This window comes from Aptenodytes patagonicus, unplaced genomic scaffold (assembly GCF_965638725.1).
Source record: "Aptenodytes patagonicus unplaced genomic scaffold, bAptPat1.pri.cur scaffold_307, whole genome shotgun sequence".
NCBI classification, from domain to species: Eukaryota; Metazoa; Chordata; class Aves; order Sphenisciformes; family Spheniscidae; genus Aptenodytes; species Aptenodytes patagonicus.
Window position 1 is genome coordinate 34,764 of NW_027472227.1, and position 21,107 is coordinate 55,870.

The 21,107-nt window shown below is 69.3% G+C and overlaps 4 protein-coding genes across 5 annotated transcripts; 3 read left to right on the forward strand and 1 right to left on the reverse strand.

Moving 5' to 3' along the window:
• The first annotated feature begins 754 nt into the window (after positions 1–754).
• Positions 755–3,882, forward strand: LOC143173805 (uncharacterized). The gene is made up of 2 exons (XM_076363949.1): positions 755–783; positions 1,235–3,882. Exon 2 carries the CDS (start codon positions 1,252–1,254, stop codon positions 3,196–3,198), a length of 1,947 nt encoding a protein of 648 aa, XP_076220064.1. The 5' UTR covers positions 755–783; positions 1,235–1,251; the 3' UTR covers positions 3,199–3,882.
• A 192-nt stretch (positions 3,883–4,074) lies between these two features.
• LOC143173806 (uncharacterized) lies at positions 4,075–7,351 on the forward strand. 2 transcript variants are annotated; one of them, XM_076363950.1, is made up of 2 exons: positions 4,075–4,313; positions 5,151–7,351. In XM_076363950.1, exons 1-2 carry the CDS (start codon positions 4,131–4,133, stop codon positions 6,630–6,632), a joined length of 1,665 nt encoding a protein of 554 aa, XP_076220065.1. In that variant the 5' UTR covers positions 4,075–4,130; the 3' UTR covers positions 6,633–7,351. The 2 variants fall into 2 exon arrangements, with proteins under 2 accessions (XP_076220065.1, XP_076220066.1); XM_076363951.1 differs by having other exon boundaries at positions 4,224–4,375.
• Positions 7,352–7,419: 68 nt separating this feature from the next.
• Positions 7,420–16,668, forward strand: LOC143173808 (uncharacterized). The gene is given in 5 exon segments (XM_076363954.1): positions 7,420–7,782; positions 10,944–12,929; positions 13,803–14,054; positions 15,155–15,673; positions 15,676–16,668. Coding segments are annotated over 5 exon segments (3,405 nt in total). The 5' UTR covers positions 7,420–7,599; the 3' UTR covers positions 16,141–16,668.
• A 2,166-nt stretch (positions 16,669–18,834) lies between these two features.
• On the reverse strand, positions 18,835–19,932 carry LOC143173809 (uncharacterized). Its single transcript, XM_076363955.1, is given in 3 exon segments — positions 18,835–19,360; positions 19,362–19,644; positions 19,647–19,932. Coding segments are annotated over 3 exon segments (1,095 nt in total).
• Positions 19,933–21,107: the final 1,175 nt, after the last annotated feature.

The window sequence follows — 21,107 nt, forward strand, 5'->3', positions numbered from 1 at the left end:
GGCCAGGACACGGGGTTGCAGGGGCTGCCACTGCCGAAAATCTGCAGCTCGGGGGTCCCCTCGTCCCCCCCAGGACTCTCTCGTCCAGGCGTGGAGTCGCACAGCGGGGAACGACGGCGCATTGAGGAGGGGGTCTGATGCCGCTTAGGGGACCGTGACCCTGCGGGACCCGCCAGCCCAGGGTTTGGGCCTCCGGGCTGCTCCGAGGGCCGGGGGCATGGCAGCCCCACGGGACCCCGGCGCCGCCGGCCGGCTCCGCTGGTCCCGCTGCGGGCGCCCTTGCCGAACGCGGCGTCCTCTGCTCTGTCCTCCTCCGGCAGCGGGTCTGGCCGCGGGCAGGGCGAAGGCAAGATGGGGGCCCCTCCCCGAAGCGGGGTCCGGGCAGCACGTCCCCGCCCTGGTGAGAAGGGTCGGGGGCGCAGGGAGAAGCGGCCCTGCCCCGAACGCCCTGGGGGCGGCTGGGTGAGCGGGGCCGGGGGGGCTCGGGGGTCCTGGGGGCGGGGGCTGGGTGGCGGGGGCTCGGGGGGCCGGGACCGGGGAGTGGCGCTGGGGGGGCCGAGCCGGGGCCGGGGCCGGGGCCGGGGTCTTCCCCTCGCCGCCGCCGCCGCCTTCCTCCGAGCAGCCCCCGGGGGTTGAACTTCCTGGGTCAGCGCCGCCGCCGCCGCCTCCATTGTCCGCCCGGCACCGGCGAGGCCGCGGCAGCGCCCGGACGGCGGCGGGGACCGGGGCCGGGGCAGGAGCCGCAGCCGCCGCCGCCGCCGCCGTGCCGGGCTGTGCCCGCAGGTACCGGGGCAGCGCGGGCGGAGGCCGCCGGCGGGGGGTCCCGCGGTCCCGTCCCGGCCGCGGCTGGCGGCGTCGGGGCCCGAGGCCCGGCCCCCGGGGGGGCGCGGGGAGCGGCCAGGCCCGAGGGGGACGGGGATGGGGGCCCGGAGGGCCGGGGCCGGGGGTCTCGCCGGGAAGAAGGGCTGCGCCCGGAGCAGGCGAGCCCGTCCCCGGGGGCTGCCGCAGCCTCGCCGCGCTCCCGGAAAGGCTGGCGTGGGAATTTCCCTCCCTAAACCCAGCCCTGCTCTGACCCGCGGTCCGACCCGTCCCGAGTTCGTCCTGGGTTCGGGGGCTGCCGGTGCTCGTGGCCGCTCGGGCCTCCCGAGCTGGGGGGTCCCGCAGGGCGGGCAGCCCCCAGCACGGCGTTTCTGGGGGAGCGACTCACGTTTGGCTTCTCCCCTTGTCGCTGCAGGTGGGGACGGCACGGGGATGCCCCCGGCGCAGGGAGCCCCCACCATGTCGCCAAAGCGCTGCAGAGGGTCCGCGGCCCCCCAGCCCGAGCACGGCAGGTCCCCGAGGGGTCAGGAGGCCGGGGATGGCAGGGAGGCTGAGGCTGGTAGCCGCGGGCGAGGAGGGCAGAAGCGCAAGGAGACAGTCGTGCGGCAGCGGGCGTCCGCCGGGGAGCACCCCAACATCTGCGTGGAGTGCGGCAAGACCTTCGCGCAGAGCGCCGCGCTGCTGGTCAACCGGCGCAGCCATGGTGGGGAGAAGCCCTTTGCCTGCCTCGACTGTGGCAAGAGCTTCAGCCTCAGCGCCAACCTGCTGCGGCACCGGCGTGCCCACGCCGGCGGGAGCCCGCAGAGTTGCCGGGACTGCGGGAAGGAGGTGGGCGCCGCCAGCCCAGCCCCGCGCCCCCCCGGCCAGAAGCCCTACAAGTGTGTCGACTGCGGGAAGAGCTTCGGCCAGAGCTCGGACCTGGCGAAGCACCAGCGGCTGCACGCCGGCGAGCGGCCCTACGCCTGCACCAAGTGCGGGAAGAGCTTCAGCCGCAGCTCAGACCTCGTCGTCCACCAGCGCATCCACACCGGCGAGCGGCCCTACAAGTGCCCCCAGTGCGGAAAGAGCTTCAAGAGCAGTTCTAACCTCAACATGCACCAGCGGACCCACCTGGGCGAGCGGCCCTACAAGTGCGCCGACTGCGGCAAGAGCTTCAGCTACAGCTCGTCCTTCCTCAAGCACCAGTGGACCCACACTGGAAACAAGCCCTACCAGTGCGCCGGCTGCGGCAAGAGCTTCTGCGAGAGCTCGGCCCTGATCCGCCACCAGCGCATCCACACCGGGGAGACCCCCTACCAGTGCCCCCACTGCGGGAAAAGCTTCAAGCAGAGCTCGTCCCTCATCACCCACCTGCGCACCCACACTGGGGAGACCCCCTACCAGTGCCCCCAGTGCGAGAAGAGCTTCAAGCAGAGCTCCTGCCTCATCACCCACCTGCGTACCCACAGCGGAGAGAAGCCTTTCCAGTGCGGCAACTGTGGGAAGAGCTTCAAACACAGCTCGGCCCTGATCCACCACCAGCGGACGCACACCGGGGAGAAGCCGTACCCGTGCCCTCACTGCGGGAAAAGCTTCTGCGAGAGGTCGGCCCTCATCACCCACCTGCGTACCCACACCGGGGAGACCCCCTACCAGTGCCCCCACTGCGAGAAGAGCTTCAAGCAGAGCTCCTGCCTCATCACCCACCAGCGCACCCACACTGGGGAGAAGCCCTACAAGTGCGGTGATTGCAGCAAGAGCTTCAAGCAGAGCTCTGCCCTGATCCGCCACCAGCGCATCCACAGCGGGGAGACCCCCTACCAGTGCCCCCACTGCGAGAAGAGCTTCAAGCAGAGCTCCTGCCTCATCACCCACCAGCGCACCCACACCGGGGAGAAGCCCTACAAGTGCGCCGACTGCGGCAAGAGCTTCAAGCACAGCTCGGCTCTGATCCACCACCAGCGCATCCACACCGGGGAGAAGCCCTACCAGTGCCCCCACTGTGGGAAGGGCTTCTGCGAGAGGTCGGCCCTCATCACCCACCTGCGCACCCACACCGGGGAGACCCCCTACCAGTGCCCCCACTGTGAGAAGAGCTTCAAGCAGAGCTCCTGCCTCATCACCCACCAGCGCACCCACACCGGGGAGACCCCCTACAAGTGTGCCGGCTGTGGCAAGAGCTTCAAGCAGAGCTCTGCCCTGATCCGCCACCAGCGCATCCACAGCGGGGAGACCCCCTACCAGTGCCCCCACTGCGGGAAGAGCTTCAAGCAGAGCTCGTCCCTCATCACCCACCTGCGCACCCACACTGGGGAGAAGCCCTACAAGTGCAGCGACTGTGGCAAGAGCTTCTGCGAGAGCTCAGCCCTCATCCGGCACCAGCGGATCCACCTGGGATAGGCGCCTGCCGCTGCTCCTGGTCCGGGCGTCTGGCCCCGCTCCTTTTGGGGGGCTGAGGCGGACGGAGCTGGAAGTGGCTCAGAGGGACCTGAGGGAGCAGGAGCCTTGCCGAGCCGCGCTGGCAGCTGAGACCCCTCCTGAGCCTGGGCGGGCACCGGTGGGAGAGGAGCCACGGTGGGGATGGACTGGAGGGGATGTTTCGCTTCTCCCGTGCGGAACGGGGACGCGGCACCGGCACCAGCTGCCCGTGGGGATTCCTTGACCCTGTCCTGGCCGGAGCTGTGGGAAGCCCGTGCCGGGCGGGCAGCCGTGGCTCGCTCCCCACCGCGGGGCCAAGGGCTTGGGACACCCCGAGCTGCCTTTCTGCCGTGCTGTGTCCATGTTGTGGCCGTTGTGTAGATGGGGCTAAGCCTTTTACCTGCCTGTGTTTTGCCATGGGGTTTGGGGGGGGAAAGAGGGGGACCCCAAAATGGAATCCTGTGGCATAAGCCTCGCGGCGTTGCTTTCTCCCCCCTGCATGAGCACGAAGGGCCCTGTAACTCTTTAATTTGGCAACAGTCCTCTGCAAATAGGGCTGTCGGAGCAGCTACGCCGGTACCAGCGCCACTGGAAGATCATTGCATTTCATTTCCCTTTCCCTTTCCCTTTCCTGCCTGCCATAGTAAAGAGTTGTTGTTGACTGGCCGCGGGCCGTGCACGCCTCTGTTTTCCCCCAGGGCCAGGACACGGGGTTGCAGGGGCTGCCACTGCCAAAATCCGCAGCTCGGGGGTCCCCTCGTCCCCCCCAGGACTCTCTCGTCCAGGCGTGGAGTCGCACAGCGGGGAACGATGGCGCATTGAGGAGGGGGTCTGATGCCGCTTAGGGGACCGTGACCCTGCGGGACCCGCCAGCCCAGGGTTTGGGCCTCCGGGCTGCTCCGAGGGCCGGGGGCATGGCAGCCCCACGGGACCCCGGCGCCGCCGGCCGGCTCCGCTGGTCCCGCTGCGGGCGCCCTTGCCGAACGCGGCGTCCTCTGCTCTGTCCTCCTCCGGCAGCGGGTCTGGCCGCGGGCAGGGCGAAGGCAAGATGGGGGCCCCTCCCCGAAGCGGGGTCCGGGCAGCACGTCCCCGCCCTGGTGAGAAGGGTCGGGGGCGCAGGGAGAAGCGGCCCTGCCCCGAACGCCCTGGGGGCGGCTGGGTGAGCGGGGCCGGGGGGGCTCGGGGGTCCTGGGGGCGGGGGCTGGGTGGCGGGGGCTCGGGGGGCCGGGACCGGGGAGTGGCGCTGGGGGGGCCGAGCCGGGGCCGGGGCCGGGGCCGGGGTCTTCCCCTCGCCGCCGCCGCCGCCTTCCTCCGAGCAGCCCCCGGGGGTTGAACTTCCTGGGTCAGCGCCGCCGCCGCCGCCGCCTCCATTGTCCGCCCGGCACCGGCGAGGCCGCGGCAGCGCCCGGACGGCGGCGGGGACCGGGGCCGGGGCAGGAGCCGCAGCCGCCGCCGCCGCCGCCGTGCCGGGCTGTGCCCGCAGGTACCGGGGCAGCGCAGGCGGAGGCCGCCGGCGGGGGGTCCCGCGGTCCCGTCCCGGCCGCGGCTGGCGGCGTCGGGGCCCGAGGCCCGGCCCCCGGGGGGGCGCGGGGAGCGGCCAGGCCCGAGGGGGACGGGGATGGGGGCCCGGAGGGCCGGGGCCGGGGGTCTCGCCGGGAAGAAGGGCTGCGCCCGGAGCAGGCGAGCCCGTCCCCGGGGGCTGCCGCAGCCTCGCCGCGCTCCCGGAAAGGCTGGCGTGGGAATTTCCCTCCCTAAACCCAGCCCTGCTCTGACCCGCGGTCCGACCCGTCCCGAGTTCGTCCTGGGTTCGGGGGCTGCCGGTGCTCGTGGCCGCTCGGGCCTCCCGAGCTGGGGGGTCCCGCAGGGCGGGCAGCCCCCAGCACGGCGTTTCTGGGGGAGCGACTCACGTTTGGCTTCTCCCCTTGTCGCTGCAGGTGGGGACGGCACGGGGACGCCCCCGGCGCAGGGAGACCCCCGCCATGTCGCCAAAGCGCTGCAGAGGGTCCGCGGCCCCCCAGCCCGAGCACGGCAGGTCCCCGAGGGGCCAGGGCCGGGCGGAGGGGCAGCCGGCCCCCCCGGATGGCGGAGAGGTCGAGGCAGGCGGCCGCGGGCGAGGGGGGCGGAAGCGCAAGGAGACAGTCGTGCGGCAGCGGGCGTCCGCCGGGGAGCACCCCAACATCTGCGTGGAGTGTGGCAAGAGCTTCGGCCTCAGCACCAACCTGCTGCGGCACCAGCACACCCACGCCGGCGGGAGCCCGCAGAGCTGCCGGGACTGCGGGAAGGAGGTGGGCGCCACCAGCCCGGCCCCGCGCCCCCCCGGCCAGAAGCCCTACAAGTGTGTCGACTGCAGGAAGAGCTTCGGCCAGAGCTCGGATCTGGCGAAGCACCAGCGGCTGCACGCCGGCGAGCGGCCCTACGCCTGCACCAAGTGCGGGAAGAGCTTCAGCCGCAGCTCAGACCTCGTCGTCCACCAGCGCATCCACACCGGCGAGCGGCCCTACAAGTGCCCCCAGTGCGGAAAGAGCTTCAAGAGCAGTTCTAACCTCAACATGCACCAGCGGACCCACCTGGGCGAGCGGCCCTACAAGTGCGCCGACTGCGGCAAGAGCTTCAGCTACAGCTCGTCCTTCCTCAAGCACCAGTGGACCCACACTGGAAACAAGCCCTACCAGTGCGCCGGCTGCGGCAAGAGCTTCTGCGAGAGCTCGGCCCTGATCCGCCACCAGCGCATCCACACCGGGGAGACCCCCTACCAGTGCCCCCACTGTGGGAAAAGCTTCAAGCAGAGCTCGTCCCTCATCACCCACCTGCGCACCCACACCGGGGAGACCCCCTACCAGTGCCCGCACTGCGGGAAGAGCTTCAAGCAGAGCTCCTGCCTCATCACCCACCTGCGTACCCACAGCGGAGAGAAGCCTTTCCAGTGCAGCAACTGTGGGAAGAGCTTCTGCGAGAGCTCAGCCCTGATCCGCCACCAGCGCATCCACACCGGGGAGAAGCCCTACCAGTGCCCCCACTGCGGGAAGGGCTTCTGCGAGAGGTCGGCCCTCATCACCCACCTGCGCACCCACACCGGGGAGACCCCCTACCAGTGCCCCCACTGCGAGAAGAGCTTCAAGCAGAGCTCCTGCCTCATCACCCACCAGCGCACCCACACCGGGGAGACCCCCTACAAGTGCGCCGGCTGTGGCAAGAGCTTCAAGCAGAGCTCTGCCCTGATCCGCCACCAGCGCATCCACAGCGGGGAGACCCCCTACCAGTGCCCCCACTGCGGGAAGAGCTTCAAGCAGAGCTCGTCCCTCATCACCCACCTGCGCACCCACACTGGGGAGAAGCCCTACAAGTGCAGCGACTGTGGCAAGAGCTTCTGCGAGAGCTCAGCCCTCATCCGGCACCAGCGGATCCACCTGGGATAGGCGCCTGCCGCTGCTCCTGGTCCGGGCGTCTGGCCCCGCTGCTTTTGGGGGGCTGAGGCGGACGGAGCTGGAAGTGGCTCAGAGGGACCTGAGGGAGCAGGAGCCTTGCCGAGCCGCGCTGGCAGCTGAGACCCCTCCTGAGCCTGGGCGGGCACCGGTGGGAGAGGAGCCACGGTGGGGATGGACTGGAGGGGATGTTTCGCTTCTCCCGTGCGGAACGGGGACGCGGCACCGGCACCAGCTGCCCGTGGGGATTCCTTGACCCTGTCCTGGCCGGAGCTGTGGGAAGCCCGTGCCGGGCGGGCAGCCGTGGCTCGCTCCCCACCGCGGGGCCGAGCACTCGGGACGCCCCGAGCTGCCTTTCTGCCGTGCTGTGTCCGTGTTGTGGCCGTTGTGTAGATGGGGCCGAGCCTTTTACCTGCCTGTGTTTTGCCATGGGGTTTGGGGGGGGAAAGGGGGGAGGAAAGGGGGAGACCCCAAAGCAGAGTCCCGTGGCGTGAGCCTCACAGCGTGGCTTTCTCCTCCCTGCATGAGCACGAAGGGCCCTGTAACTCATTAATTTGGCAACAGTCCTCCGCAAATAGGGCTGTTGGAGCAGCTACGCCGGTGCCAGCGCCACTGGAAGATCATTTCAGCGCGAGTCCGGTGCTCGGCGTGACGTGGTGCGCGATCCCTTTCCTCTCCCTGCCTGCCATAGTAAAGAGTTGTTGTTTACCGGCCGCGGGCCGTGCACGCCTCTGTTTTCCCCCAGGGCCAGGACACGGGGTTGCAGGGGCTGCCACTGCCAAAATCCGCAGCTCGGGGGTCCCCTCGTCCCCCCCAGGACTCTCTCGTCCAGGCGTGGAGTTGCACAGCGGGGAACGATGGCGCATTGAGGAGGGGGTCTGATGCCGCTTAGGGGACCGTGACCCTGCGGGACCCGCCAGCCCAGGGTTTGGGCCTCCGGGCTGCTCCGAGGGCCGGGGGCATGGCAGCCCCACGGGACCCCGGCGCCGCCGGCCGGCTCCGCTGGTCCCGCTGCGGGCGCCCTTGCCGAACGCGGCGTCCTCTGCTCTGTCCTCCTCCGGCAGCGGGTCTGGCCGCGGGCAGGGCGAAGGCAAGATGGGGGCCCCTCCCCGAAGCGGGGTCCGGGCAGCACGTCCCCGCCCTGGTGAGAAGGGTCGGGGGCGCAGGGAGAAGCGGCCCTGCCCCGAACGCCCTGGGGGCGGCTGGGTGAGCGGGGCCGGGGGGGCTCGGGGGTCCAGAGAAGGACTGGTGGGAGATGTGGTGGTCGGAGGCCGTCTTGGGCTTAGCGACCATGAAATGATAGAATTCTCGCTTCTTGGTGAAGTAAGGAGGGGGGGCAGCAAAACCGCAACCATGGACTTCCGGAGGGCAGACTTTGGCCTGTTCAGGACGCTGGTTGAGAGAGTCCCGTGGGAGATGGTCCTGAAGGGCAAAGGGGTCCAGGAAGGCTGGACGATCTTCAAGAGGGAAGTCTGAAAGGCGCAGGAGCAGGCTGTCCCTGTACGCCGTAAGAAGAACGGGCGGGGAAGACGACCGGCCTGGCTGAACGGGGAGCTCTTGCTGGGACTCAGGAAAAAAAGGAGAGTTTACCGCTTGTGGAAGAAGGGGCAGGCGACTCAAGAAGAGTACAGGGATCTCGTTAGGTCGTGCAGAGAAGAAATGAGAAAGGCAAAAGCCCAGCTAGAACGCAATCTGGCCGCTGTCGTTAAAGACAACAAAAAAAGCTTTTACAAATATATTAATGACAAGAAGAGAGCCAAGGAGAATCTCCATCCCTTATTGGATGTGGGGGGGGAACATTGTCACTGAGGATGAGGAAAAGACTGAGGTACTCAATGCCTTCTTTGCCTCAGTCTTTAACAGGCAGACCAGTTATCCTCAGGGTACTCGGCCCCCCGAGCTGGAAGACAGGGACGGCGAGCAGGATGAACCCCCCGTAATCCAAGAGGAAGCAGTCAATGACCTGCTACGCCACCTGGACACTCACAAGTCTATGGGGCCGGATGGGATCCACCCGAGAGTGCTGAGGGAGCTGGCGGAGGAGCTCGCCAAGCCGCTCTCCATCATTTATCAGCAGTCCTGGTTAACGGGGGAGGTCCCGGACGACTGGAGGCTTGCCAATGTGACGCCCATCTACAAGAAGGGCTGGAAGGAGGATCCGGGGAACTACAGGCCTGTCAGCCTGACCTTGGTGCCGGGGAAGATTATGGAGCGGCTCATCTTGAGGGCGCTCACAAGGCATGAGCGGGACAACCAGGGGATCAGGCCCAGCCAGCACGGGTTCATGAGAGGCAGGTCCTGCTTGACCAACCTGATCTCCTTCTATGACCAGGTGACCCGCCTAGTGGATGAGGGGAAGGCTGTGGATGTGGTCTACCTGGACTTCAGCAAGGCCTTTGACACCGTCTCCCACAGCATTCTCCTAGAGAAGCTGGTGGCTCATGGCTCAGACAGGTGGACTCTGCGCTGGGTCAAAAACTGGCTGGACGGCCGGGCCCAGAGAGTTGTGGTGAATGGAGTTCAATCCAGTTGGTGGCCGGTCACGAGCGGTGTTCCCCAGGGCTCAGTTTTGGGGCCAGTCTTGTTCAATATCTTTATCGATGATCTGGATGAGGGGATCGAGTGCACCCTCAGGCAGTTTGCTGATGACACCAAGCTGGGCGGGAGCATTGATCTGCTCGAGGGTAGGAAGGCTCTGCAGAGGGACCTGGACAGGCTGGATCGATGGGCCCAGGCCAATTGTATGAGGTTCAACAAGGCCAAGTGCCGGGTCCTGCACTTCGGCCACAACAACCCCATGCAGCGCTACAGGCTTGGGGAAGAGTGGCTGGAAAGCTGCCTGGCGGAAAAGGACCTGGGGGTGCTGGTCGACAGCCGGCTGAACATGAGCCGGCAGTGTGCCCAGGCGGCCAAGAAGGCCAATGGCATCCTGGCCTGTATCAGAAATGGTGTGGCCAGCAGGAGTAGGGAAGTGATCGTGCCCCTGTACTCGGCACTGGTGAGGCCGCACCTCGAATACTGTGTTCAGTTTTGGGCCCCTCACTACAAGAAGGACGTCGAGGTGCTGGAGCGTGTCCAGAGAAGGGCAACGAGGCTGGTGAGGGTCTGGAGAACAAGTCTGATGAGGAGCGGCTGAGGGAACTGGGGTTGTTCAGCCTGGAGAAAAGGAGGCTGAGGGGAGATCTCATCGCTCTCTACAACCACCTGAAAGGAGGTTGTAGCGAGGGGGGGGTCGGTCTCTTCTCCCACGTAACAAGCGATAGGATGAGAGGAAACGGCCTCAAGTTGCGCCAGGGGAGGTTTAGATTGGACGTGAGGAAAAATTTCTTTACTGAAAGAGTGGTGAAACATTGGAACAGGCTGCCCAGGGCAGTGGTGGAGTCCCCATCCCTGGAGGTATTTAAAAGACGAGTAGATGAGGCACTTAGGGACATGGTTTAGTGGGCATGGGGGTGTTGGGTCGATGGTTGGACTTGATGATCTTAGAGATCTTTTCCAACCTCAATGATTCTATGATTCCTGGGGAGCGGAGCTGGGTGGCGGGGGCTCGGGGGGCCGGGACCGGGGAGTGGCGCTGGGGGGGCCGAGCCGGGGCCGGGGCCGGGGCCGGGGCCGGGGCCGGGGCCGGGGTCTTCCCCTCGCCGCCGCCGCCGCCGCCGCCTTCCTCCGAGCAGCCCCCGGGGGTTGAACTTCCTGGGTCAGCGCCGCCGCCGCCGCCGCCTCCATTGTCCGCCCGGCACCGGCGAGGCCGCGGCAGCGCCCGGACGGCGGCGGGGACCGGGGCCGGGGCAGGAGCCGCAGCCGCCGCCGTGCCGGGCTGTGCCCGCAGGTACCGGGGCAGCGCGGGCGGAGGCCGCCGGCGGGGGGTCCCGCGGTCCCGTCCCGGCCGCGGCTGGCGGCGTCGGGGCCCGAGGCCCGGCCCCCGGGGGGGCGCGGGGAGCGGCCAGGCCCGAGGGGGACGGGGATGGGGGCCCGGAGGGCCGGGGCCGTGGGGGCCCGGGCGGGCTGGGGCCGGGGGTCTCGCCGGGAAGAAGGGCTGCGCCCGGAGCAGGCGAGCCCGTCCCCGGGGGCTGCCGCAGCCTCGCCGCGCTCCCGGAAAGGCTGGCGTGGGAATTTCCCTCCCTAAACCCAGCCCTGCTCTGACCCGCGGTCCGACCCGTCCCGAGTTCGTCCTGGGTTCGGGGGCTGCCGGTGCTCGTGGCCGCTCGGGCCTCCCGAGCTGGGGGGTCCCGCAGGGCGGGCAGCCCCCAGCACGGCGTTTCTGGGGGAGCGACTCACGTTTGGCTTCTCCCCTTGTCGCTGCAGGTGGGGACGGCACGGGGACGCCCCCGGCGCAGGGAGACCCCCGCCATGTCGCCGAAGAAGCGCTGCAGAGGGTCCGCGGCCCCCCAGCCCGAGCACGGCAGGTCCCCGAGGGGCCAGGGCCGGGCGGAGGGGCAGCCGGCCCCCCCGGATGGCGGGGAGGTCGAGGCAGGCGGCCGCGGGCGAGGGGGGCGGAAGCGCAAGGAGACAGTCTTGCGGCAGCGGGCGTCCGCCGGGGAGCACCCCAACATCTGCGTGGAGTGTGGCAAGAGCTTCGGCCTCAGCACCAACCTGCTGCGGCACCGGCACACCCACGCCGGCGGGAGCCCGCAGAGCTGCCGGGACTGCGGGAAGGAGGTGGGCGCCACCAGCCCGGCCCCGCGCCCCCCCGGCCAGAAGCCCTACAAGTGTGTCGACTGCGGGAAGAGCTTCGGCCAGAGCTCGGACCTGGCGAAGCACCAGCGGCTGCATGCCGGCGAGCGGCCCTACGCCTGCACCAAGTGCGGGAAGAGCTTCAGGCGCAGCTCAGACCTCGTCGTCCACCAGCGCATCCACACCGGCGAGCGGCCCTACAAGTGCCCCCAGTGCGGGAAGAGCTTCAAGAGCAGTTCTAACCTCAACATGCACCAGCGGACCCACCTGGGCGAGCGGCCCTACAAGTGCGCCGACTGCAGGAAGAGCTTCGGCCAGAGCTCGGACCTGGCGAAGCACCAGCGGCTGCACGCCGGCGAGCGGCCCTACGCCTGCACCAAGTGCGGGAAGAGCTTCAGGCGCAACACGGAGCTCGTCATCCACCAGCGCATCCACACCGGCGAGCGGCCCTACGCCTGCGCCAAGTGCGGGAAAAGCTTCAGCCGCAGCTCGGACCTCGTCCTCCACAAGCGCATCCACACCGGCGAGCGGCCCTACAAGTGCCCCCAGTGCGGGAAGAGCTTCAAGAGCAACTCCAACCTCAACACGCACCTGCGGACCCACCTGGGCGAGCGGCCCTACAAGTGCCCCCAGTGCGAGAAGAGCTTCAGCGAGAGCACGTTCTTAATCAAGCACCAGCGCACCCACACCAGGGAGAAGCCCTACCACTGCGCCAGCTGTGGGAACAGCTTCTTCGAGAGGTCGGCCCTGATCCGCCACCAGCGCATCCACACCGGGGAGACCCCCTACCAGTGCTCCCACTGCGGGAAGAGCTTCAAGCAGACCTCGTCCCTCACCATCCACCTGCGCACCCACACTGGGGAGACCCCCTACCAGTGCCCCCAGTGCGAGAAGAGCTTCAAAAGCAGCTCCAGCCTCAACACGCACCAGCGGACCCACAGTGGAGAGAGGCCTTTCCAGTGCGGCAACTGTGGGAAGAGCTTCTTCAACGGCTCGGCCCTGATCCGCCACCAGCGCATCCACACCGGGGAGAAGCCCTACCAGTGCCCCCACTGCGGGAAGAGCTTCTGCGAGAGGTCGGCCCTCATCGCCCACCTGCGCACCCACACCGGGGAGACCCCCTACCAGTGCCCCCACTGCGAGAAGAGCTTCAACCACAGAACGTCCCTCATCAACCATGAGCGCATCCACACCGGGGAGAAGCCCTACAAGTGCGACGACTGCGGCAAGAGCTTCAGGCACAGCTCGGCTCTGATCCGCCACCATCGCACCCACACCGATGAGACCCCCTGCCAGTGCCCTCATTGTGAGAAGAGCTTCAAGCAGAGCTCGTCCCTCATCAACCACTTGCGCACCCACACTGGGGAAAAGCGCTACAAGTGCCCCCACTGTGAGAAGAGCTTCAGCTACGGCATGTCCTTCCTCAGGCACCAGCGGACCCACACTGGGGAGACCCCCTAGCAGTGCCCCCACTGTGGGAAGAGCTTCAAGCAGAGCACGTCCCTCATCACCCACCTGCGCACCCACACTGGGGAGAAGCCCTACAAGTGCAGCGACTGCAGCAAGAGCTTCTGCGAGAGCTCAGCCCTCATCCGGCACCAGCGGATCCACCTGGGATAGGCGCCTGCCGCTGCTCCTGGTCCGGGCATCTGGCCCCGCTCCTTTTGGGGGGCTGAGGCGGACGGAGCTGGAAGTGGCTCAGAGGGACCTGAGGGAGCAGGAGCCTTGCCGAGCCGCGCTGGCAGCTGAGACCCCTCCTGAGCCTGGGCGGGCACCGGTGGGAGAGGAGCCGCGGTGGGGATGGACTGGAGGGGATGTTTCGCTTCTCCCGTGCGGAACGGGGACGCGGCACCGGCACCAGCTGCCCGTGGGGATTCCTTGACCCTGTCCTGGCCGGAGCTGTGGGAAGCCCGTGCCGGGCGGGCAGCCGTGGCTCGCTCCCCACCGCGGGGCCGAGCACTCGGGACGCCCCGAGCTGCCTTTCTGCCGTGCTGTGTCCGTGTTGTGGCCGTTGTGTAGATGGGGCCGAGCCTTTTACCTGCCTGTGTTTTGCCATGGGGTTTGGGGGGGGAAAGAGGGGGACCCCAAAACAGAATCCTGCAGCGTGAGCCTCGCGGCGTTGCTTTCTCCTCCCTGCATGAGCACGAAGGGTCCTGTAACTCATTAATTTGGCAACAGTCCTCCGCAAATAGGGCTGTCGGAGCAGCTACGCCGGTACCAGCGCCACTGGAAGATCATTGCATTTCATTTCCCTTTCCCTTTCCCTTTCCTCTCCCTGCCTGCCATAGTAAAGAGTTGTTGTTTACCGGCCGCGGGCCGTGCACGCCTCTGTTTTCCCCCAGGGCCAGGACACGGGGTTGCAGGGGCTGCCACTGCCGAAAATCTGCAGCTCGGGGGTCCCCTCGTCCCCCCCAGGACTCTCTCGTCCAGGCGTGGAGTTGCACAGCGGGGAACGATGGCGCATTGAGGAGGGGGTCTGATGCCGCTTAGGGGACCGTGACCCTGCGGGACCCGCCAGCCCAGGGTTTGGGCCTCCGGGCTGCTCCGAGGGCCGGGGGCATGGCAGCCCCACGGGACCCCGGCGCCGCCGGCCGGCTCCGCTGGTCCCGCTGCGGGCGCCCTTGCCGAACGCGGCGTCCTCTGCTCTGTCCTCCTCCGGCAGCGGGTCTGGCCGCGGGCAGGGCGAAGGCAAGATGGGGGCCCCTCCCCGAAGCGGGGTCCGGGCAGCACGTCCCCGCCCTGGTGAGAAGGGTCGGGGGCGCAGGGAGAAGCGGCCCTGCCCCGAACGCCCTGGGGGCGGCTGGGTGAGCGGGGCCGGGGGGGCTCGGGGGTCCTGGGGGGGGGAGCGGAGCTGGGTGGCGGGGGCTCGGGGGGCCGGGACCGGGGAGTGGCGCTGGGGGGGCCGAGCCGGGGCCGGGGCCGGGGCCGGGGCCGGGGCCGGGGTCTTCCCCTCGCCGCCGCCGCCGCCGCCGCCTTCCTCCGAGCAGCCCCCGGGGGTTGAACTTCCTGGGTCAGCGCCGCCGCCGCCGCCGCCTCCATTGTCCGCCCGGCACCGGCGAGGCCGCGGCAGCGCCCGGACGGCGGCGGGGACCGGGGCCGGGGCAGGAGCCGCAGCCGCCGCCGCCGCCGCCGTGCCGGGCTGTGCCCGCAGGTACCGGGGCAGCGCGGGCGGAGGCCGCCGGCGGGGGGTCCCGCGGTCCCGTCCCGGCCGCGGCTGGCGGCGTCGGGGCCCGAGGCCCGGCCCCCGGGGGGGCGCGGGGAGCGGCCAGGCCCGAGGGGGACGGGGATGGGGGCCCGGAGGGCCGGGGCCGTGGGGGCCCGGGCGGGCTGGGGCCGGGGGTCTCGCCGGGAAGCCGAGCGGCCGGGCGCGGTTTGGGGCGACAGAGGGGCTCCCGCCGCCCCCGCCCCGAGTCGCGGCGTCTCCCTGGCACATCCCTGCGCCGCCAGCCGGCCTGGGCTGCTCCCGCAGCCCCGCGAACCGCCCGGGCCCCGGGCGAAGCGCCCCGGCGATTGGGCACCGCGCTGGTGCGCCGGGGCGAGCTGGAGGCGTAAAACGGCGCCTCGAGGGCCGGGCTGCGCCCGGAGCAGGCGAGCCCGTCCCCGGGGGCTGCCGCAGCCTCGCCGCGCTCCCGGAAAGGCTGGCGTGGGAATTTCCCTCCCTAAACCCAGCCCTGCTCTGACCCGCGGTCCGACCCGTCCCGAGTTCGTCCTGGGTTCGGGGGCTGCCGGTGCTCGTGGCCGCTCAGGCCTCCCGAGCTGGGGGGTCCCGCAGGGCGGGCAGCCCCCAGCACGGCGTTTCTGGGGGAGCGACTCACGTTTGGCTTCTCCCCTTGTCGCTGCAGGTGGGGACGGCACGGGGACGCCCCCGGCGCAGGGAGACCCCCGCCATGTCGCCGAAGAAGCGCTGCAGAGGGTCCGCGGCCCCCCAGCCCGAGCACGGCAGGTCCCCGAGGGGCCAGGGCCGGGCGGAGGGGCAGCCAGCCCCCCCGGATGGCGGGGAGGTCGAGGCAGGCGGCCGCGGGCGAGGGGGGCGGAAGCGCAAGGAGACAGTCGTGCGGCAGCGGGCGTCCGCCGGGGAGCACCCCAACATCTGCGTGGAGTGCGGCAAGAGCTTCGCGCAGAGCGCGGCGCTGCTGGCCCACCGGCGCAGCCACGGCGGGGAGAAGCCCTTTGCCTGCCTCGACTGTGGCAAGAGCTTTGGCCTCAGCGCCAACCTGCTGCGGCACCGGCGTGCCCACGCCGGCGGGAGCCCGCAGAGCTGCCGGGACTGCGGGAAGGAGGTGGGCGCCGCCAGCCCAGCCCCGCGCCCCCCCGGCCAGAAGCCCTACAAGTGTGTCGACTGCGGGAAGAGCTTCGGCTGCCCCAAGCAGCCCCCGCCAGCCCACCGGGGAGGCGCCGGCGGCGGGACGGCCCTGGCGGGGAGAAGCTGCCGGCCGTGGCCATCCCCAACACCTGCGCCGAGTGCTGGCAGAGCTTCAGCCAGAACTCGGACCTGGTGAAGCACATGCGCATCCACACCGGGGAGAAGCCCTACGCCTGCCCCCACTGCGGGAAGCGCTTCAACGTCAGCTCCAACCTCATCCGCCACCAGCGCATCCACACCGGCGAGAAGCCCTACGCCTGCGCCGACTGCGGCAAGAGCTTCACCGACAAGTCCACCCTCACCCAGCACCGCCGCATCCACACCGGGGAGAAGCCCTACGCCTGCGCCTACTGCGGCAAGAGCTTCAGCCGCAGCTCCCACCACAAGCGGCACCAGCGAACCCACGCAGGGCAAAACCCTGTGTCCCTCCTGCCCCTCTGGCCCTACCCCGGCCAGCCCTGCTAGGGGGGGCTTGGCACGGCCGGCGCTGCCGGGGCAGGATGCCGCGCGCGTTGGAGGGGCTGGTAGGACGAGGCGTAGTAGGATGAGCCACGAGGCTGGTAGGTGGGTTTACGTGGGGTGGGTCGGGGCCGTAGCGGTTGGGTAGGTAGGATGGGTCAGTAGCGATGGGACGCAGCGGGCGGCAGCAGTGCTCGAGCTGGCGGCGGCTCAGGATCCGTCTCGCCGTGGAGACCCCCAGGACGGGCGAGTTGGGGGGCCGAGCCCCCCCCCCCCCGTGCTCTGCAGGGCCACTTTCCCGCTTGCCTTTTGCTGCGGGGATGAACCCGGCTGTCTCAGAGCCGGAGCGCGTCCGTGCCCGCCGAGGGCATCGCGGCGCCTTGTTCTTGCTGGTCATCGGCTGCGCAGCCCCCGATGCACTGTGTCCCGCTGGGGTGGCGGGGGGCCACGTCGCCCGGCTGCCGCGCGCGGGTTTTTGCTGTAGAACAGATTAACAAAAAAAAACCCATTTGAATAATAATTGCTTCTGCTTCGTGGCTCTCGTCGTTATTACCCTGCCTGGTCTCCCCTGTCCCTCTTCACCCCCAGCTTAAAGCAGAGCAGCCGCCAGACCCGTCAGCCGATCCCTGTCCCCGTCAGCCGATCCCTGTCCCCTGCCACGTTGCTGTCGTTCCTGCTCTGAAAAGGAGGAGCAAAAGTGATCCCCTGCTTGGCATTATTCCAGAGAGAGGGATGCCACCGTTGAAATCGGGGGCGTTTTTGTCTTCCTGGCACCAAAACATCTGGGCGTCCCCTCTGCATCCCCCCCCCCCCCACTGCTGGAGCCCCTCGGGCTGGCCCCAAATCCGTTCCGTGCCGGGGCTCAGCCTCTTGTCCTTTGTGTAGATGTAATATACGTACATCCCTCCAGGACTGCGAAACAGCGGAGAGACGGGTTCCATAAAATGAAATCCATTTTCCCGCAGAATCGGCGCCAGGAGGGTCAGATGTGGGGTGATGGGCTGCAAGGGCGCAGCAATCCCCCCCCCCCCGCCGGTGCTGCAAAATGCGCAGGGTACCTTCCCCAAAACACGGGCACATACATACTATTTTTTATATATATATATATATATGTATATATATATGCTGGGGTTCATATAAGGGGAACTACAGGGTGAGAGCTGGGGGGCTGCGAGCGCTGCCCCACCGCGGGCTGGGGGGGGGGTGGGGGGCTGCACTGCTCCCCTTTTTCCGGGCTCTTGAGGGATTTTGGCGAGGCAGATGGCGTTCCCCTTGGCCAGCTTCAGCGACCCCCTCGGCTGCGACGTCCCCATAACAGCGCTTCACCCACTGGGAGGGACGCAGCTGAGCCAGAAGCGGTCCCAGGAGAGGGAGGGGGGCAGGGCAGGGCCCCCCGGTCCCCACCCCCGGACAACACCCCCACAGCTGCCTGAGACACCGCCACGGGCCCAGGGACGCTCTGCCGAGTCGTGCCGCAAAAGCACCAAAATCCCCAGGATGGGGCTGAAATAGAGCCCATGGGGGGGGGGGGGGGGGCCAGGTCCGTTACCCACCCATAGCGCCCCATCCCCCCAAAGCCCCCCCCCCCCCCCCGAGACCTGCCAAGACCCTGCAGCATCCCGGCAGCTCCATCCTGCCCCAAACTGGGCACATGGCTCCAGCCCTGGCCCTGGGGAAGAAATGCCAAAAAAATTAAACAAAACCCACCCAAAACCCCTTAAGGGAGGGAACCCGGCTCGTCCCGACCCGCGCCGCCCCCCCCCCCCCCCCCTCCCCAAGGCCCAAGGGGGAGGGGGACAGGGACATCGTCTGTGAAACCAGCTCTCAGTCCCAAACGCGCCGGCTCACCGTCAGCATCCAGCACCGTCGCCCCTCCCTCCGCTCCGAAAACACCCCAAACCTCAAACTTCAAAAAAAAAAAAAAAAAAAAGACAGTATTTTATTAAGTTTGGGGTTTGTTGGTTTGTGGTTTTTGTTTTTTTTTTTTTTTTACAATTGGCAAATGCTTTTTCTTTTTCTTTTTTTTTTTTTTTTTTTACCCCCGGGAAACCCAAAGCGGTGGGGGGAAAAAAAAAACCAGCCTGAATTCAGGCAAAGCTCGGACCAGGGTTTGCTTCGGTGGTGGCACCGGACACGACGACTAATCACCATAATTATTCTCGTTACCGCTAACAGGCATTCACAGGGCCGGGGAAGGGGGACGGGACACGCGCATTCGCCGCTGCTCCCCACCACAGGCTCCACGCGGCTGCGCCCGCACTGGCGGAGCAGGAGGGTGGGAGCCCCCCAAATAAAATTGGGTAGAAAATAGGGGATTTCGGTTAAATCTGCTGGAAAGGGCTCGCCGGGGGGGCACTCGGGGCAAGTTTTCCCCCCGGCCGAGCACATTTGCCCCGGCAGAGCTGGGTTCTGTGTATTTCTTGCCCCCCCCCACCCCGGCCCTGGGCTCGTCCCGGCGGCACAGCGGGCGCTGCAGCAGCTGCCCAAGCCCCGGGCGGGCGGACGGACGGACGGACGGACGGACATGGCGGTGCCGACGGTAACTCTCAAACCCCGCGGACCTGGTAAATTTGCCGTCCCGGCTACATCCGCGCGGCCCAGCCGAAGGGCCAGGGGCAGCTTCCAGGAGGCTTCTCCTTGACCCGGCCCCAGCCCCGGCCCCTGCCCCGGCCTCGGCGGCGGCGGCGGCGGCGGCGGCGGTTAGAAGCCCTTGGCCGGGCAGGGCCAGAGGGGCAGGAGGGCGTCAGGGGCCTCCCCGGCGTGGGTCCGCTCGTGGCGCTTGTGGTGGGAGCTGCGGCTGAAGCTCTTGCCGCAGTAGGCGCAGGCGTAGGGCTTCTCCCCGGTGTGGACGCGGCGGTGCTGGGTGAGGGTGGACTTGTCGGTGAAGCTCTTGCCGCAGTCGGCGCAGGCGTAGGGCTTCTCGCCGGTGTGGATGCGCTGGTGGCGGATGAGGTTGGAGCTGACGCTGAAGCGCTTCCCGCAGTGGGGGCAGGCGAAGGGCTTCTCCCCGGTGTGGATGCGCATGTGCTTCACCAGGTCAGAGCTCTGGCCGAAGCTCTGCCAGCACTCGCCGCAGGTGTTGGGGACCTCGGCAGCCGGCGGCTTCTTCCCGCCCTTGGCCTCCCTGGGCTTGGGGGGGGGCAGCTCGGGGCCGCGGCGGGTGCATCGCCCGCGGCCCTTGGCGGGGGGGTTGCGGAGGTGCCGCTTGCGGTGGGAGCTGCGGCCTGAAGCTCTTGCCGCAGTCGGCGCAGCGGTAGGGCTTCTCGCCGGTGTGTGTGCGCTGGTGCTGGGTGAGGGTGGACTTGTCGGTGAAGCTCTTGCCGCAGGCGGGGCAGCGGTAGGGCTTCTCGCCGGTGTGGATGCGGCGGTGGCGGACGAAGTTGGAGCTGACGCGGAAGCTCTTGCCGCAGTAGCCGCAGGCGTAGGGTGCCTCGCCGGTGTGGATGCGCCGGTGGGTGATGAGCGTCGAACTCTGCCGGAAGCTCTTGCCGCAGTCGCTGCAGACGAAGGGTTGGCGCCGGTGTGGATGCGCTGGTGGTTCACCAGGTCCGAGCTGTGCAGGAAGCTCTTCCCGCACTCGGAGCACAAATTTGGCCGCTCGCCCTTGGCGGGTGGCAGGGAGGGGGCCGCCGCCGCCGCCGCCACCGCCGCCGCTTCCTCCTCCTCCTCCTCCTCCTCCTCCTCCTGCTCGGGGGGCTGCGCTTCGGCTTCTCTGACTTGCGCTTGTTCTTCGGGGGCTTCTTCTTCTTCTTCTCCGGGCTCTTGCCCGCGGCACCCCTGGGGCTTCTGGGGGGACATGCTGGGGTCACCCTGCGGTGGGGCGGGGGGGGGGGGGGGGGGGCGGGGGGAATTAACCCTGACCCCCTCGGTGGGGCCCTGGGGACGCTCGGGGGGGGGGGGGATGACAGAGCGTCACCCGTGAGCGTGGATGGACAGACGGACGGACAGACAGACGGGTGGCGGGGGGGGGGGTGAGGGGGGGTGTGTGGTGTCCACCCCACGAGGGGTCCCGCGCCCACCCGCAGGCTGGGGGGCAGCGGGGGAGACCCCGCCCGGGCCGGCCCCACGCAGGGCCGGGGGCGCGGGGGGAGGCGGTGCCCAGGGAGGGGGGGGGGGGGGGGCCGGGGCGGCCCCGGCCCGCGCTCCCGGCGGCGCCTGGAGGCGGGGGGGGGGGGGGGGGGGGGGGGTCGGGCAGCCCGCGCGGCTCCGCCCGGCTCCGGCCGACAATGGAGGCGGCAGCGCCTGACCCAGGAAGCTCAAACCCCCGACATCCTCCCCCGCCCCGGCCCCCACAGCCCCCCCCGGCACCCGACATCCCCCCCCCCGGCACCCGACATCCCCCCCACCCCCCGCCCTGACAACCCCCCCGAAACCCGGCATTCCCCCGACATTCCCCCCCCCCCCCCGCCGACATCCCCCCCTGCCCCGACATCCCCCCGGGCAGCCGCTCACGGCGGCCCCCCGCCCCCCCCCCCCCCCCCCCCCCCGCAGGGCACCCCAGGGCAGGACACACACCCCCCCCCCCCCCAGGGCAGCAGCCCCCCCCCAGGGCAGCGACCCCCGCCCACACCCCGGGGCTCCCCGGCGCTGGGCAAGGGGGGAACTTGCGGGACCCCCCCCCCCCACCACCTTTGTCCCTCTCCCGATTGCGCACCCCAATTCCCGCGTGGGGCAGCCGCAGGGTGCCCCCCCCCCCCCCCCCCAGCTCTGCAAACGCCCCCGGGAAGGGGCCAGACTCAGCCCTCACCCCTGGCGGGGGCCGGGAGCGGGACGGGGGGGGGGGGCTCCTTCCCGAGCAGGCTTAGCCGGGAGGACCCTGCTCTCGTGGGGGTGCGGAGGGGTCCGCGCTGCTCTGACCCCCCCCCCAAAAAAGCCTCTTTTAGGGTGCTCTGCCTGGAAACGGGGAGTGACCGTTCTGGAGCAACTGGTGCTACTGGTGCGGCGACGGCGGCGACGGCGGCTCCGGCAGAGAT